At 53.8% G+C, this 16823-nt stretch overlaps 1 protein-coding gene across 1 annotated transcript in view; it reads left to right on the top strand.

Moving 5' to 3' along the window:
• The first annotated feature begins 320 nt into the window (after positions 1-320).
• Positions 321-16823, top strand: part of LOC144720375 (diacylglycerol kinase zeta-like) — a 237113-nt gene continuing 220610 nt past the window's right edge. Inside the window, exon 1 of the mRNA XM_078597115.1 lies at positions 321-472. Coding sequence (XP_078453241.1) covers positions 420-472 — 53 coding nt within the window. The 5' untranslated portion in view covers positions 321-419. The remainder of the gene's footprint in view (positions 473-16823) is intronic.

The following is a 16823-nucleotide window of genomic DNA, read 5'->3' as shown; positions in this document are numbered from 1 at the left end:
GGCGGTTGGGTTCGCTGGCGGGGGGAGGGCGCAGTGGGGTACCGAAAGGGTCAAGGAAGGGAGTTAGCGGTGGCGAGGGGGGTGGGGGTTGCGGTGCTGAGTGCCGACAGGAAAGTGTGCGCGCGCGTGTGAACGCTGCCGCTTCCTCCACCGCACCGTGGTGGCTGCGAACCTTCCTGCCTGACCGTGGCAGCCTCGTGGGGAGGGGAGGGAGGGGAGGGAGGAGGGGGGGCGTGCGGCGGGGGGGGGAAGACGACCGCGCGCACGTTTTTTATTCTTCTTCTTCGTCGCGTTGTTTTCTCCCGGCCAAGCGCGAGTTGGGTTCTCTATTCCGATGGGGGAAGCGTCGAGCGCAGCGCCGCGGTGAGACGTCACGCCGATGCTGCTGCTGCTGCTGCCGCTGCCGCTTTTCCTCGACCATGTGGAGGTCCAAGAAGTGGGAGATACCGCACACGGAGCCCGGCAAAAAGTGGTACGTCGCGTCGCTTTCGCAGCAAAGTAAAAACAAAAAAATTGGCTGCAGAGCTTCGTCTCTGTTGTAGCGGTCCCGTTGCTATACCTCGGGGACGGGGGGTGGGGGGGCGCGAAAAATGCTTTGTCGAGTCGAGAGTTATTTACGTCGCCGCGATGTTTAAATTGTTTGCAGGGCTCAATAATAACAACAAAAATGTGTCAGCTGTCAGCTGCGAGCAATGTCACGGACGGTCACTAAACACGATCAGCAGCACCACGCACGCGCGTCTCATGAACACTTCCCGTCGGATCGGAACGTGAATGCTTTCTCGTGCGTCTCTGCCGAGCTCAGAAACAACAACCAAAAAAATGCATTATCATGCGAGAGGTTGTTCGGTGAGCGGCATCGCGAATGTACAGACGCGGGCTCGGACTGCAAACGTCGCTTCCAACCGCTGTCTGGGTGTACAGACGTCGTGATTGGTGGTGGTGGTTGGTGCTGGTGGTGGTGGTGTTGTTGTAATGCGTGGAAGTGGCACGAACGAGGCCTCTCCACCGATCGTTGTCCCGAGGCTGGATCGCTCGATTCATTCCACCGCTGAGACGAAGTCTCACGGGTTTGGTGGTGGGGGGGGGTGTGAAGAGAGAGGGTAAAGTCGGCGAGCGGGTAGGCTCGTGACTGCCGAGAAGTTGCTGAGTGATGACTGCATCAGACACCCGCCCGCCTGCCCGCCTGCGACATCTCGGTCTCAACCCAAAAGCAAAAAATTGCTTTGGCACCATGGCGGCTGTCGAAGACTGCTGGCTGATTGGCACCGAAATACTCTTCAGGATTTAATGGCGGAAAAAGAAATAGAACGTTTTCAGACATCGAATGAATAATTGAAATTAATCGGACGAAAGAGAGAGTGAGTCTGCAGTAGAATTGCGCTTTTACATTTTTGGTCGTGTATATTTGTTAATTCTGTTCAGTTTTTATTTTTTACATTTTATTTGGTCTGCAATCACTTGCTTGCTGAGTAATTATCTCAAACGCAATTTGTTTTAAACATTTCTTGCCCGGTGTGCATGTTGGGCGGGTGAGCTGTAAGACGGACGGCATTAATGGCGAAATTCTCGTCTTCTGTGTTTGACCAAATCACCAAGACTTGACTTTCCCCCCCTTCCCCTTCTTATCAACTCGAGATTAGCTGAGCAGGGTGCAGCCTGCACATTGCCTGCGTGGGCCTCCAGCATTGCATCACAGTGAATATATCAGCGGGAAGTGTAGTAGGAGTGAAAAAAACCCCACTTGTTGCGCTGTACTTCTATGCTCCCTGCCTCGAGCAACCCGCACTGGTCAGCGCGGTCGTCAAATCACCCCTACGGGACCTACGCGGCGTGCCAGAGGCCCTCAATCGGCCGTGCCATGCGGTGTGCGCGCGTTCGCTTTAAGCTGCGGCTCTCAAGCGCGCGGTCGCGTAACCGTGCGGGAATTGTCAGAATCTCTCCTCCCCGCTTGTGCCGACGCCGCCGCCGCAGATTTCACGTTCGTATATCACCTCGCGGCTACGTTCAACATTTCGGCACGGCGAAGGATTGCTCGGGGGAGGTGTCTGGCGCTGTGGCACGAGCGTGCAGGCCTGCCCGCCCGTGCCACAGCGGGGGTCGCCAGCCACACCCTCGGCCATCAACATCAGCCACGATCCATCCACTGCTGGGTCACATATCTGACTTGCCGACCCGCCCCTACTGGACATGTGTGGTAACAAAGCCTCGTAGCTCATCGGATTCCTCCAGGATAAATGCAGGTTCCGATTAATTCTGGCTTCTACAAGGCGTCACCTAAATTCAGCGGTTCTTGGGGTGCAACAGCCCATCTAGGTATACAATAAAATAAATCACGACGTTTCGATCGCAACACAAGGTGGAACAGATAGATATAGCAGCCCATCTAGCTCCTGCACATGGGCGACTTACCGTTGACCATCATCCCCTTCCAGCGACGTGTCCTGGCCAAGCGCACTCAACTTCGCCGCACAGTCGACGCGTTGTCTCGAACGTGTGCCCTGTTTCTCTCATCCACGCCTCCCTCTTCCCGTCTCACGCAGCGGTTCAACGCGCGCGGCCACGCGGTGCTACTTCGTTCACTTTGTAGATTTCAATCTAGATTTTAAGTTTTCGTGACTACATGGATCCATACTCTTTGGTTCTTTCGTTATAGTCACGTAAGTATAAAATGAAATAAATTAAATCACGACGTTTCGATTGCAACACAAGCAATCATCATCAGGTGGGAAAACCACAGCAAGAATGTTTTCTTTCCCACTTCAGCAAAAACATTTCTTGCGGTGGGTTTCCCACCTGATGACGATTGCTTGTGTTGCAATCGAAACGTTGTGATTTAATTGATTTTATTTTGTAGATTTGTATATTTTTATATACATAAAAAAAACTTTTTTTTGAAGATTTTGTTCAAATGTTTTTGTTTGGCAATGTCCGTGGTTCCGATGCATGCGATCGCAACAACAACATACAACAACAACAACACAACCATTCTTCAGTAACACCGTGGCCTTAAAAGGAAGAACCCCCCCCCCCTCCCATATCTAATTAACGACGTTTTGGACAATGGCCCCTTCGTAGCACGCATGTAATAAGGGCGTGACTTGTACTCTGATTGAAAATCTTCCACTCGAGGCACGTCGGTATGTTGCATCGGAGCTTTAACAACCCAAATAAGGCTGCGAGAGTGGTGGCCGGTGTCAAGCAGGCGAACACCGCGGCTCAAGAGGCTGCTTCCTCAAGGGCTCGGGATACTGTCTCCGTCCGCGAGCGCGTGCAGCTTCGAGCGCTATATTCTTAGGTTTTTTTCGGTAAAGTCACGTAGGTGAAAAATTTAAATTAATAAAAGTAAAATAAATATTAAATAAAAATCACGACGTTTCGGAGGCAACACAAGCTTCCGTCTTCAGGTGCTCTCACTTGATACAGCTATCGTGCTGTGACGGTTCCACCTGTAGACGGAAGCTTGTGTTGCCTCCGAAACGTCGTGATTTTTATTTTATATTTATTTTACTTTTATTAATTTTAATTTTTCACCTACGTGACTTTACCGAGAAAACCTAACAATATGAATCCTTGCAGTCACGAAAGCTTCAAATCTAGCTTCGAGCGCTGTTGGCGAGCTGAGATCTCACGGCAAACGAAGGAGTTACCCATCTCGCACGCGAGCTGCGAGCGGTGAGCGGTGCGTTGTCCGCATGGGGGGGAGGGGGGGGCTCGCCCAGAAGGAGATGAACAATAAGAGGCGTTGAAGTTCCGATCGAGGCGCGTCGTTAGAAGGCGACGCGTAATATCGCGTCACTGCACGACGCGTTCAAAACAGAAATGGGAGCGATGTCATGGGGGAGGTCGCCAGAGCGATACGAATGGAATGCCAGAACGTGACTTTAAAGTCTCCGTTTATGTTTTGTCTTCTCGATCATGAGGCTTCAAACTCGCGTCGGACAGCCTGGGACGAGATGTGTTGCTACAGGATAAGATCGGGGGGGGGGGGGGCTGCATCTTCAATAAACTTGGCCGATTAAGACAATTTCATTGACTAAAGCTCGCAATCAGCTACCGCTCCCAAATCCTGCCTCCCGAAGGCGGGAAACCCCCCACTGCAGGCTACAAAGCCACGCCCAGCGTGACGAGGCTGATGATTGTGACGTCACCGAGCCCCGCCTATCACTTCTCATCCAACGGGCACATGTCGTACGAAAGTTTGTCAACCCCCCCCCGCCAACCCAACTATTGTTGTGGCGTACGAGTAAATGGATCGAAGCAATCAACAATCGATAGGTTATCCGATCACTTACAAATAATGGAACAGCCCAGCAACGCACGAGGCTTCCGTTCAATGAGCAGCATCTGTTGTTGCCCGCGGCCGGCGGCGCCGTTTCCTGTCGATTCCGCGGCAACCTCTCAACTGCGCTGACAACGGCCCGGGGTCCTTCGTGCCGCGGTGAACGAGGTAGCTTGCGCGGCACGGAAACGACAAAGAACAAATTGTTACTGACTCGCTGCAGATCCTCCCCACCCCCCCTCCTCATCCTCATCCTCCCCCATCGCCGCTCCCGGTTGCTGCAGGGGTCACTCACAGCGCTGTGGAAGTTGGGGAGCAGGAGACGGGGGAGGGGGGTGTATCCGATTAGCGAATGCTTTGCGGCAGTGGATTCTTCTTAACCTGGGGTGCACGCCCCCCCCCCCCATTCTCTGGGGTGCGAGATGCCCTTCCTGGGGGTGCGAGACGTGGCCAGATTTTTATTTTTTAGAAAGTAAATAATCAAAAACACAAATTAAGCAGGGGCACGCAGTGTACAACTTACTTTGTTTCATCGTGTTTGCTAACATCATACATTTTGTGAACGATTGTGGCGCGCAATGCTGCTATAATTATAGCTTTAAGAACCACTGCTTCACGGTGACCGTCGGTTACAATTTCTGATAGGACGCGCAAAAGTTCACCCCTCCTCCCCCCTCTCCGTTCACCCCCCGATCTCGTTATCATGGGGGAGCGGTGTTCTGCTGCACGGTGGTCGATCTTATCGAAGGTTGGCAACGGATTGCCGAGTCGCCTCCGAGCCCGCTGGCCGACGCTCTGCTGCGTAATTAATGACTCCGTCATCGGCACAATCGGCAGTCAAGCCACATGGTCGAAGGTACGGAGACACATATCGTACAGAATGTCGCGGGTGTCTTTCTCCCTCTCTCTTAGCCACCTCTCAACATATTTGCCTTATCCAGACACCCATGCCGCTGAGGTTGCCACTTGTCCAGTTTTGTTTCTTTCCCAGGACGCCCTCTGGTTGAAGGCAGCTGTCGTTGGGATTCTAAACGACTCGGTTATTGTTGGAAGACTTTGCTGATTTGTTCCTGGATTTCTCTGTTGCGTGTCGTCACTTTAAGATGTTTCTTGTTCATGTTTTTGTTTGTTGCGGTTGCACCCGAGTCAAGAGCCGCATGGCTCACAGGGTTATCTCCATATATAAAAGGCAAAGTTGTGATTATGTGTGTCTGTTCAAAATGTTTAGCGTACTTCCCGACATGCAACACATTTTAAATGAGCCATGTGGGTACTTTACAGACTTTACACCATGCAAAAATTATAAAAAATACACTTCTTTTTGGAGGGGGGGGGGGGGGCTCAATAATGCATATATTTTTTGCACGGCAAGTGAGCTGTGACGTCAAATCTGTTATGTTACCCACGCACGTGGAAGCGTAACGAATTGTAGTGTAGCGGTTACCGCGCTGCGCTACGAACCCGGCGACCCGAGTTCGATTCCCGCTCACGGCCACCACCGGTGACGATTATTTGAACCGGCCCTGGGCCTCCCCTAGGTCGACTCAGCCTCATGTCAGGAAGGACTTCCTGGTTGAGCACACCATGTTTAGTCGACGCTGTCACTGAACGCAGCAGCAGCAGCAGCGGCGGCGGCTGTAGAGTTTGTTGGCCCGCTGCTGAGCGCGGTCCGGAGAAAGTCAGAGGACCCGACGCGCCGCGTTTGGGACAAACCCGGCTTTTATCCGGAGTCTCTGAACGCTTCGGTTTCATTGGCTGAGGTGGCCAAGTTTACGATGCGTCGCTTTTTCGTCGTCGTCGTTGTTGTCGGGCTCTCGTCTGCAAACCGGCCACGTGATGTCACTGAAATGCTGCTGTCGTTCGCGAACAAAGATGACGACAAAGATCCCTCGCTGCGCTGTTCGTCGACTGTGGGCTTGGGCAAGGGCTGCCGGAAACGCACTTGTTAAATCTGGCACGGCGCACCAAAGGCGTTTTTTCCGACTGCAACACAACGCGGTCGTCTTTGGCTCCCCCGGTGTTGATGTGTACACGCTGTGCCGAGGATACTCATTGAAGGCCGAACGTTGTAATGGGAGGCCGCAGGGTAGGTAGGATCGGATACACACTTGGCATTCGTGTTAGTCGAGGCCAGAACATGAACTTGGGGTTACCGGAACTAGAGCACAGTGTGCTCACCACACACATGCACTCTCACCTTAACACACGGACGCCCACTCACCCTCAACACAACACGCGCGCACATGCGCTCGCCTACGGATATCACACACCACGAAGTTAGCCATGCCCATATACACAGCCACACCTTTTACTCCTTTCTGCTTTTACAGAGAAGGATTGTTTTTGTTTTACATTAACACCGTGAGTTATACGACCAGGTGATTCCTCGCGTTTGTCAAAACCTCGGTCCATATTCTTGGTTCTTTCGGTAAAGTCACGTAGAAGGGAAATAATTAAAATAAAACATAATCAAATTCTCAGGTGAAGAAACAGGGCTGTCGGAAAAACAGCGTCTTTCCGTCAGCTCTGTTTCTTCACCTGAGGACGGCAGCTTGCGTTGTGGCCGAAACGTCGTTAGAATTTAATTTTATTATGTTTTATTTTTATTATTTTATTATTTCCCTTCTACGTGACTTTACCGAAAGAACCAAGAATATGAATCCATGCAGTCACGAAAGCTTTAAATCGAAATAAAACCTCGGTCCATCACATGTAACACACTCATTGCTTGGCCAATTACACCTTAATATATAGAGGACCGCAGAGCTGGATTTCTCTTCGTGCCTCCGAGTCGCCCTCTGTCTGCGAGAGCAGAGGCTTGCTGCTCGGGGAAGGCAGCCAGTGTTGTTAGAATGTCGTCTTGGTGGTGGAGGTGGTGACGATTTCTGGACCTGCAGTGGTGTCAACTCCTTCACACGAAGCCCGCCCCCCCCAAAACGAACCTCTGAAAGTCGCGAAACGTTAAAGCTGTCAAAAAGAATCACTAAAGAATTTGACCAAGTATTAAACGGGGGGACTGATGAACTGATTGCTCGTGAAGCTACAACACGTGTTTTTTTCCCCCTTGGCGGTGGAAGTTGCTCGACGGGTCTCCGGTGTGCTTTGACGACGTTTCGTCGAAACTCTGTCTCTAGGGAAACCCAAGAAAGTCGCTAAGACTTAGCCGCAAAATCGCTAAGTTGGCAACAACAGCGCGGCGCCGTGCGCACTTGGAATCGGAAAGGATTAGGGTTTGCCTGGGGGCTGGTGCGGGCGGTGGAGGAGCCGGTGGAGGGGGGGGGTAATGGGGAGTGAGGGGAAGCCTTTGTGTTCTACGTCCTCTCTCCGGGCATCTCTCCCTCCCTCTCTCTCCCTCCCTTCCACCCACCCACCCCATCGCTCGCTCGCTCGCTCCGACGAGCAGCAGGAGTAGCGAGCTCGAGTGTTTGTCCAAAAAGCCGGGCGTCCGTGAGCGCCGAGCGAGACATCTCCAAATGTCGCTACTAGGCGGCATTCAGTGCTGGTGTAGGGGTGTTAGAGAGAGAGCCCGTTATGCATGGCAGCCTATGGTAAACAAACACAGTAGGCGGGGCTACATGTGTGCACAAGCAGGTGCCCTCTGCGACGTCCGCGCCAGACACCCTGGGGGGTCGATTCGGTCGTTATGATCCCCCGGGGCCCCACCCCTCAGGGAGGGGTTGGGTATAAAAGGGGATTGTATCGAAGGGCTCGGGAGTGATGTTTAGCTAAAGAAGAGGAGGCGGAAGACGTCTGAGATAGAGCCCTGGACTCCCCCTGGTACGCCGTCCTTATCAGGACCGCGCAGGCTCGAGCCAGTGGCGTGGTACCAGAGCCAGAGCCAGTGCTGGTCTGGACTCTGGGTACCGGGCCCGACTGACCAGTGTCGGGCCAAGATAGCCTCCCCTAGCCCATTAGTGGAGGACTCAGAGGCAGGCTAGGGTTAGCTAGAGAGGTGTGTCCTCAGATAGACGGGTGAGGGGGCCGATACCCCCTCAAATGTGTATGTCACAACGTTGGTGTTAAATAAACAAGTGTGCCTCCAACTCCGGTGTGAACGAGTCGTGAGCGTTACTACATCTGGCGTCAGAAGTGAAACAAAGTACGAACATGGATACACGCCGGACGACTCGAGTCGGAGTACCAGGGGCGGAGGACACCGCTGCAGTCGGAGGGCCCGAGATGGCTGAAGATGCCATCGAGCAGCCGGGGCTGGGTGCATCCACGCCACAGCAGCTGGAGGAAGGGGAGCCGTCGACGGAGGGGCTGAGGCAGGCGCACGCGAAGCTGGCCGAGCTGCTGTACGCCGCAGCCGCCATGCTCGACAACATCACGCGGCTGGGGGCTGCGGGACCGCCACGAGGCGACAGCAGCCAACGACCACAGCGCCTTCCCGCCATTTCAACGGAGCAACATTTTGAAACTCCCGCCATCGCCGCAGCTGCTGTTGAGGGCGTGGCCGCTCTAAGCATCGCGTCCAACGGCGGGAGTACAGTGCCTGCCGCGTCACCACGGGTGCGACCGGCGATGCCATCGCTGGTTCGTGCCGACGCTGAGTTGAGTGAGGCGGACGAGGGAGTGCGTTCTTCCTCTGCAGCCGCTGCCTTACATCAGCGGCTACCTCCACTCAAGGAATTTGTGGGCGAGGATGGCGACTGGGGCGGCTTCCAGCGGCGCTTCCTCGCTCACCAGGAGATGGCACAGTGGACAGACGCCGAGGCTCTCCGCGCGCTGCCAGCACTTCTCGACAGCGACGCCCTCGCCACTCTAACATCGGCTTCAAAGGAGAGGCGCTCCACGCTGCGGAAGGCGATGCAGGTGCTGTCGGCGGTATATGGTCCACCATCGGACTGTCGCCAACTCTTTTACGATCGCCAGCGGGGGACGAAGGAGTCGCCCCTGGCGTACCGCACAAGCCTCCTGGCACTGGCGAAGGAGGCCTTTCCACGAATGGATGACGAGGGTGTCGACGCCATGGTGACAGAGAAGATACTTTTGCTGGCGGACGACTTAGACATCGTCATTGTCGCACAGGACGATGCAGAGATGTGCTCCCTCCAAGCGGCCCGTCTCCTCCACGCAAACCTGTCCTCTCAACGACGGAAGGCCAGCAAGGCGGCGAGCGGGCGCGCCGTCGCTGCGGCCACCCTCCCGGCGGAAGAGGTTTGCGCCATCAACCATCAACGGCAGCACGGAGCGGGAGCGCGGGAGGACCGGGCCGGTTCAAGCCGTCTACAACGTCCATCGTCGCCACCAGCGCTTCCACGCTGTTATAACTGCGGCATCCGGGGCCACGTCGCCTCGGGGTGCCGCTCTCCTCGGCAGCGCGGAACGACACCTCAACGGGACGCCGGCCCTCGTCACAAGCTCCACCATCATAATCCGGCGAGTCGCGGCACCCCTCATGTTTGGCCCACGCACACGCCCGTCACACACTCGAACACCGCAGCGAAGGGGGGGCAAATATCGCGTACCATGGCACCAACACGCACCGCTCTGGGTACTCACATTGAACCCAGCCAGTGGTCCGTGTTGGCCCATCGGGTTGTAGCCGCGTCATCGGGGTCGTCGGCCGTTGTGGGTCACATCGATGGGGTCGAGGTGCGCATCCTGGTCGATACAGGAGCATCGGCGACCATTATTTCGGAGTTGATTTATAACATTCTCCCTGCCCAGAGCCGTCCTTTGATGCCTGTTAATGTGCCATTCTTTGCTGCTAACGGGGGTTCACTTGGCATCATCGGACAAATTCGAGCCCAAATTTGTGTCGGGGATATTAAATTATCTGGGCCGATTTTTGTTTCCTCCTCGCTGGCGGTTCCGTGCCTGCTGGGGACGGATTTCCTGGCCAAAATGCCGATTAGGATATTAATCGACCAGGGATGCATTGAGCTCCCATCGGGCCGACGCATGGCGTTTTTGCCATCCCCCGCTACGAGCCGGACGGCGTTCGCGACGGTGCCGGCGTTCGTAGATAGAACGGTGCGCGTTCCTCCGGGGGCGCAAATGTTAATTCCTTTGAGACTTCGGCGGCCCTTCGCTAAGGGCATTGGGGCTCAAGGGGTTTTGCTGGGACCGTCTAGGGCCGGGGTCAGTGGACCTAATTTACTCCCGGCCCAGACCATAGTGAGAGGGGATGGAGAACCCTTCATCGCGGTCCTCAATGTGGGCTCGCAGACGGTGGTGGTCCCACAGGGGACCGTGCTTGCTCACGCAACGCCGGTGCCCTGTGAGGAACCCGTCGCGAGTCATGTCGGCGCTGCCCCTGCACCGCGACCACATTCAGACAGCGATGAAGGGTGGCTCGAGGCGCTTTGCGCGGGATCGACGGACCTGTCAAATTTAGAGCGCCAACGTCTTAAGACACTACTGAGGGAATTTTCCGACGTTTTCAGTCGGGATAAATACGATTTGGGCTGCACTCATCTGCTGCGTCACCATATTGATACGGGTGACAGCGCGCCAATACGCCAAAATCCTTTTCGGTTGAGTCCCGCCGAAAAGGACCATGTCAAATCGGCTGTTGATGACATGCTAGCCGCCGACATAATTTCTCCCTCCAACAGCCCTTGGGGAGCGCCGATCGTCCTGGTTAAGAAGCAGGACGGTTCGTTGCGGTTTTGCGTTGACTTTCGGCGCCTTAATAAAATTACGGTTGCCGACGCATACCCGCTCCCACGGATGGACGAATCGCTTGACGCCTTGGCGGGAGCGCGATTCTTCTCCACATTGGACTTACTTTCGGGATTCTGGCAGCTTCCTCTGGACGATGATTCAAAGCCTAAAACTGCTTTCCGTACTCCGCACGGCCTGTTTCAATTCAACCGGTTGCCGATGGGCTTACACTCAGCGCCGGCAACTTTCCAGCGGTTGATGGAATTGGTTTTGGCTGGATTGCAATGGGAGTCGTGCCTGATTTATTTGGATGACGTCATTGTCTTTGGCAAAACTTTTGAGGAACATCTCCAGAGGTTGCGGGCGGTTTTCCTAAAGATGCGGGCTGCTAATTTGAAATTTAAGCCCCAAAAATGCCATTTGTTACGCGAGTCGGTGCGTTATTTGGGGCACATCGTGGGGCGCTCAGGTATTTCTACCGATCCCGCCAAAACGCAGTGTGTAAGCTCCTGGCCGACTCCCACCTCAGTGGGAGAGGTTAGGAGTTTTATTGGGTTTGCGTCGTATTATAGACGCTTCGTCGCTAATTTTGCGACTATCGCCAAACCCCTACATGCTTTAACATCTAAAGGGGTTCGGTTTTGCTGGGGTCAGGAGGAGGAGGCTGCTTTTTGCTCCCTTCGGGATGCTTTGGTAAACGCTCCTCCCCTGATTTACCCTGATTTTTCAAAACCGTTCTTGCTCGACACCGATGCGAGCAACACGGGTATTGGGGGCGTGCTCTCCCAGGTGGTTGACGGCGTGGAACATGTGGTTGCGTACGGCAGTCGGGTGTTGTCTCCAGCGGAGCAACGGTATTGTGTCACCCGTAGGGAACTGTTGGCAATTGTCCATTTCGTCCAACAGTATCGCCCATATCTGTACGGTCGGCATTTCACCGTCCGCACAGATCATGCGGCACTGCAGTACGCCCTGAGGGTTCAACAGCCATCGGGACAATTGTCCCGATGGTTGGAGGTCCTCCAGGATTACGATTTCCAAACCACATACCGTAAGGGCGTTCGCCACACCAACGCGGACGCTCTGTCACGCTTGCCAACCACCTCCGAGTGTGCATGCCTCCTGGGGTCTGGACGTTGCAGGCCTCCAGGGGACACATCGGTACCTGTCTTGGCGGCCGCCAACGACGACGATGCAATGGTTCCTAATTCGATCGAACAGCAGGGCAAAGATTCCCTGTTGGGGTTGCCCGTCATTGAATGGGGGCGCCTCCAGATGGAGGATGTCTCCCTCCTCGGGTGGCGACGTCGCGTTGGCGGTGCGGCGGGGGGAAAAAGTGGTGGTTCCGACGCATGGGAAATGTGCCAAGGTCTGCTAATGCATTGGGACGGGAAGTCACGTCGACATCGGCTGGTTGTCCCTACTGGGTTGCGGGGTAGGGTGGTATGGGCCGCTCATGAGCGCCTCCTACACCTGGGGACCCAAAAGACTCTCGCCTTGCTGCAACTTGATTTTTACTGGCCTGGCATGACGAGGGATGTGGGGGATTTGTTGGGATCGTGCCCTCAATGTGCACAACGCAAACCGCCGGCACGGGAGTCTAACCCGCCCTTGCAATCGATCAAAGTGTCCAGGATAAACGAGCTGGTCGCTCTGGACATTTTGGGACCATTCCCCGCCACCCCCAGAGGGAATAGATATTTGTTGACGGGTGTCGAGTATTTTACACGTTGGCCTATGGCCTGGCCTTTGGCCAACCAGTCGGCAGCAGCCATCGTGGAGGCCTTTGTTCAGGGTTATGTCCTGGACAAAGGTGCTCCGGAGAGGCTGCTGACCGACCAGGGCAGAAATTTTTCCGGTAAACTACTCAGACAAGTCTGCGATCTCCTGGGCACAAAGAAAATTCGGACCTCCCCATATCACCCACAAACTGACGGGATGGTCGAACGTTTGCATCGCACCATCTCGTCCATGTTATCACAACAAGTTTCGGACTCGCAAACGGATTGGGACCTACAAATTCAGGGGGTCTTGGCAGCGTACCGGATGGCACCCCATGCGGCTACGGGGTTTTCTCCCTTTTACCTTATGTACGGCCGAGAACCAGACCCGCCTGTTCGTGCCCAGTTGCGGATCCCCGTGCCGCAGGGAAAAACTAATCTGGCTGACCACGTTAAATTTAATCTGGACAAATTGACCGAGGCACGGGATGCTGCAATGCAAAACTCTGACCTCCGTCAGAAGGCAAATGAGCGCCTCAGATTGAGTCGAGCGCACATGCTGCAGTGGAAGCCGGGGGACAAGGCATGGTTGCACTGCCCCCAGGTGCCACTGGCAACCTCCTCTAAACTTGTGCGGCCGTGGCGGGGCCCTGTGGAAGTGGTGGAGGTGTTACGTCCGCAGTGCGTGCGCATCAAGTGGGGGAAGCGGCGATGGTTCGTGCACCCCTCCAGATTAAAACCCTTCGCTGCGGTTCACAACCCCACTTCACACGCGCGTGGCCAAACATGTGGGGGGTCGGCCGACTTGCTGGGTCCGTCTCCGTCGCTCTCACCAAATGCCTTGCCGGCTGTGCCACCTTCAGGAGCATCAGGAGTGACGGGCTCACGCCCGATCACCCCTCCTGCGGATGCCGAGGGTCACGCGGAGTCAGAGGAATGCTCACCTCAAGACGGACAGTCGCCACCTGATTGTCCGCCACGCGGGGTTACCCCGTGTGAGGGGCCCGCTGCAAGGACGCGCGCTAAAATGCGCAAACTGTTGTGAGGCCGGAAAATGTGTACATAGCTGTTGTGTTTATTGGGTGTTGTGTGGATGGTGTGTTTCCCGCTCCTCGGATGTACATATGCTGGGTTCACCGTTTGTTGTGTGTGCGGGGTGGGTTCCCTGCTGGTTGTATATAAGCTGTTTTTTTTTACGGAATTCGTATTTATTCGGGGGGGTGCGTCGGGTTGTTTCTCATCTTGTTGTTGCGTTCTTGTTCTGGTTCCTGTTATTGTTCAAAAAATAGTGAGGCACACGCGCGGTCAGGGGGTGAAGGCACCTTTATTGTCAAATTTTTGTATGTTGGCAGCCGGGACGGCTGCATGCTATGCGGGGGGGAGTGATGTAGGGGTGTTAGAGAGAGAGCCCGTTATGCATGGCAGCCTATGGTAAACAAACACAGTAGGCGGGGCTACATGTGTGCACAAGCAGGTGCCCTCTGCGACGTCCGCGCCAGACACCCTGGGGGGTCGATTCGGTCGTTATGATCCCCCGGGGCCCCACCCCTCAGGGAGGGGTTGGGTATAAAAGGGGATTGTATCGAAGGGCTCGGGAGTGATGTTTAGCTAAAGAAGAGGAGGCGGAAGACGTCTGAGATAGAGCCCTGGACTCCCCCTGGTACGCCGTCCTTATCAGGACCGCGCAGGCTCGAGCCAGTGGCGTGGTACCAGAGCCAGAGCCAGTGCTGGTCTGGACTCTGGGTACCGGGCCCGACTGACCAGTGTCGGGCCAAGATAGCCTCCCCTAGCCCATTAGTGGAGGACTCAGAGGCAGGCTAGGGTTAGCTAGAGAGGTGTGTCCTCAGATAGACGGGTGAGGGGGCCGATACCCCCTCAAATGTGTATGTCACAACGTTGGTGTTAAATAAACAAGTGTGCCTCCAACTCCGGTGTGAACGAGTCGTGAGCGTTACTACACTGGTAAGAGAAGCGCGCGCGGCTCGCGTGCGTCTCGGCGCCGCTCGACCGACAGCGTCGTTCGGGGGTCTGGATTGAGGAGCAGCCCCCGGTTTCGTTGGTCGTGGTTGCCACGGTGTGACGATCCAACCCGCCCGCCTTGTTGTTGTTGTTGTGCTTCTGTGCGGATGTGCGGCTCTGCATCCTCGCCGCGCTGTGAAGGCGCGCGCGCGTGCGTGCGTGCGTGTTGTACGTATGTATGTATGTTGAACTTCTTTCGCACCGTACGCGGTTTAACCTAGGAGAGCCTCGCCGAGTCTCGCTGTTTCCTTCTCGAGAGGGTCTTGCCAAGTGTTCGCAGATTTTGAGCGACGATTGCTATGTGGGGTTCAAATCGAGTCCTTTGCTGGGTCATCTTCCAACCATGGACAATTTTGGAAACGTGACCTCGGCACACGGTGGCCTCCTCCTGCGAGAACGTCACAGGTTCTTTAACGTCCACCGCGAAGCGCGTAGTATCATCCACCGTGCATAACACAGCGCAGTTCAAATCAGGGCGGCTGTTGCTGCAATCGAACCGTGAACCTCTTGAGAGCGAACGCGCTCCCGTTTACGCAAGCTACTGTGACCGCATCTGTCGGTGAAGGATCGTGGTACGTGCCTCGGTTCTCCTTTTAAGCGTCGTTTATTGCTGGTCCGCGTGAGTAAGTGTTGTGTCGCTTGGTGTTTTGAATTCGGCACAGATGGCGCTGTCGATTCACCTAAATGGCATCGTTCATTCAGCGGCGGAAGCTAGGCTTTAATGGCAGCTGGGTCTGCCCAAGTCGGCGACTCGGTAACATATCTTCCGTGTCCGGCAGAACACATCCAGTCTTCTTCTCGCTCTGGCTGTGGCTCCGAAGTAAACCACGTGCCACCAACTACTTCCACGTCTGCGAGCGAAGCGATGACTAACTCGGCGAGAAATTAATCCCCGCGCGTGACGCTTCGTGCTTTAATTTGGCGAGAGCAGCAGCAGCACAGTTGGTTTACTTCATTCATTAGTGGGGGGGGGGAGTGCGGGGGCGGGGGTGATGTGAAAAAGGGGTCGACTAGGCGTTAAATCACGAAAACCCCTTCGCACTTACAGGATGGTACGATCCATGATCAATACGGACGCCTGCGCACACGGAATGGTCCATTAATGGGGTGGAATAAAATTTGAAATGACAGTAGCCTCTTGATTATCCTGATATTTTGACTTAAATTCATGACTCTTGGATTTTTGCTTAAGCCCAAATTAAGAATCTAAAACAGCTATACATTGATATCTTTGGAAATGTTTATTACAAGTCACGCGCTTAAACCGGACGAACATGTTGCTCTGGTTAATCCGAAATCCACGTGATCGCCTCTACAGCGCAGTAGTTGCAATATCTTTACAGCAGTGGGCGGAGATGTATTGATGTTGATTGACGTGGCTCTGCTGCTATCTTCTTAGTGGGCAGAGTCTTCTGCACGGGAGCAGAAAAGTTTTCTTTATTACAAATGTTTGTTTTGGTCATTTAACAAACTCAAATTGTTTTAACTTAAACATAATTTACACACATTAGTTTTATTTTGTGGCATACAGATGGTTATATTTTTGGATCATCCGAGATTTTTCATTATCCGCGACCCTCCTCCTCGTTACTAGCGCGGATAATCGAGTTGTATATTTATTGAGTAATAAAGTGGGTTGTGTTTTGATTTTCTAATTACACTTTCTGTATTTCTGATTTGCCGCTTTGGTGTTTCTCCCCACCCCCCACCCTGATGTGGTTACTTGTGGCCAATTATTAAAACAAAGATAAAGTTTGCATTGCATGAATCACTCAATAAAATCAATACAGATTGTTTGAAATTACAGAAGCTTTAATTCTACGCGAAAACACGTGTAAATGTAATTATGATGTAAACAATATAAATGTACACAAAGCATTATTTTAAAATTGAACACATGTCTTACCTGCTTTGGGTACTCGGTTTATATACCCTGAGTAATTGTTTAAAGTTTATTTCAATTCTGTTAAAAAATACATACCATTTTCATACTGAGGTTAATAACATACTCTATCATTCAGGATTTAACCATGCATTTATTCATAAATTCAATGACATTTTTAAGCTCAAGATACGGGCACCATATAACACATGTAGGCGTGGATCATTTTACATTCATATGCCGTGCATTTAATGGGTTCACGTGACCCCTGCACCCACTAGAGACACTACCATTCACCGCGTACAAA

This window comes from Lampetra planeri, chromosome 8 (genome assembly GCF_965212315.1).
Source record: "Lampetra planeri chromosome 8, kcLamPlan1.2.h2, whole genome shotgun sequence".
Classification (NCBI taxonomy): Eukaryota; Metazoa; Chordata; class Hyperoartia; order Petromyzontiformes; family Petromyzontidae; genus Lampetra; species Lampetra planeri.
This window is presented reverse-complemented; position numbering and strand designations above follow the sequence as displayed.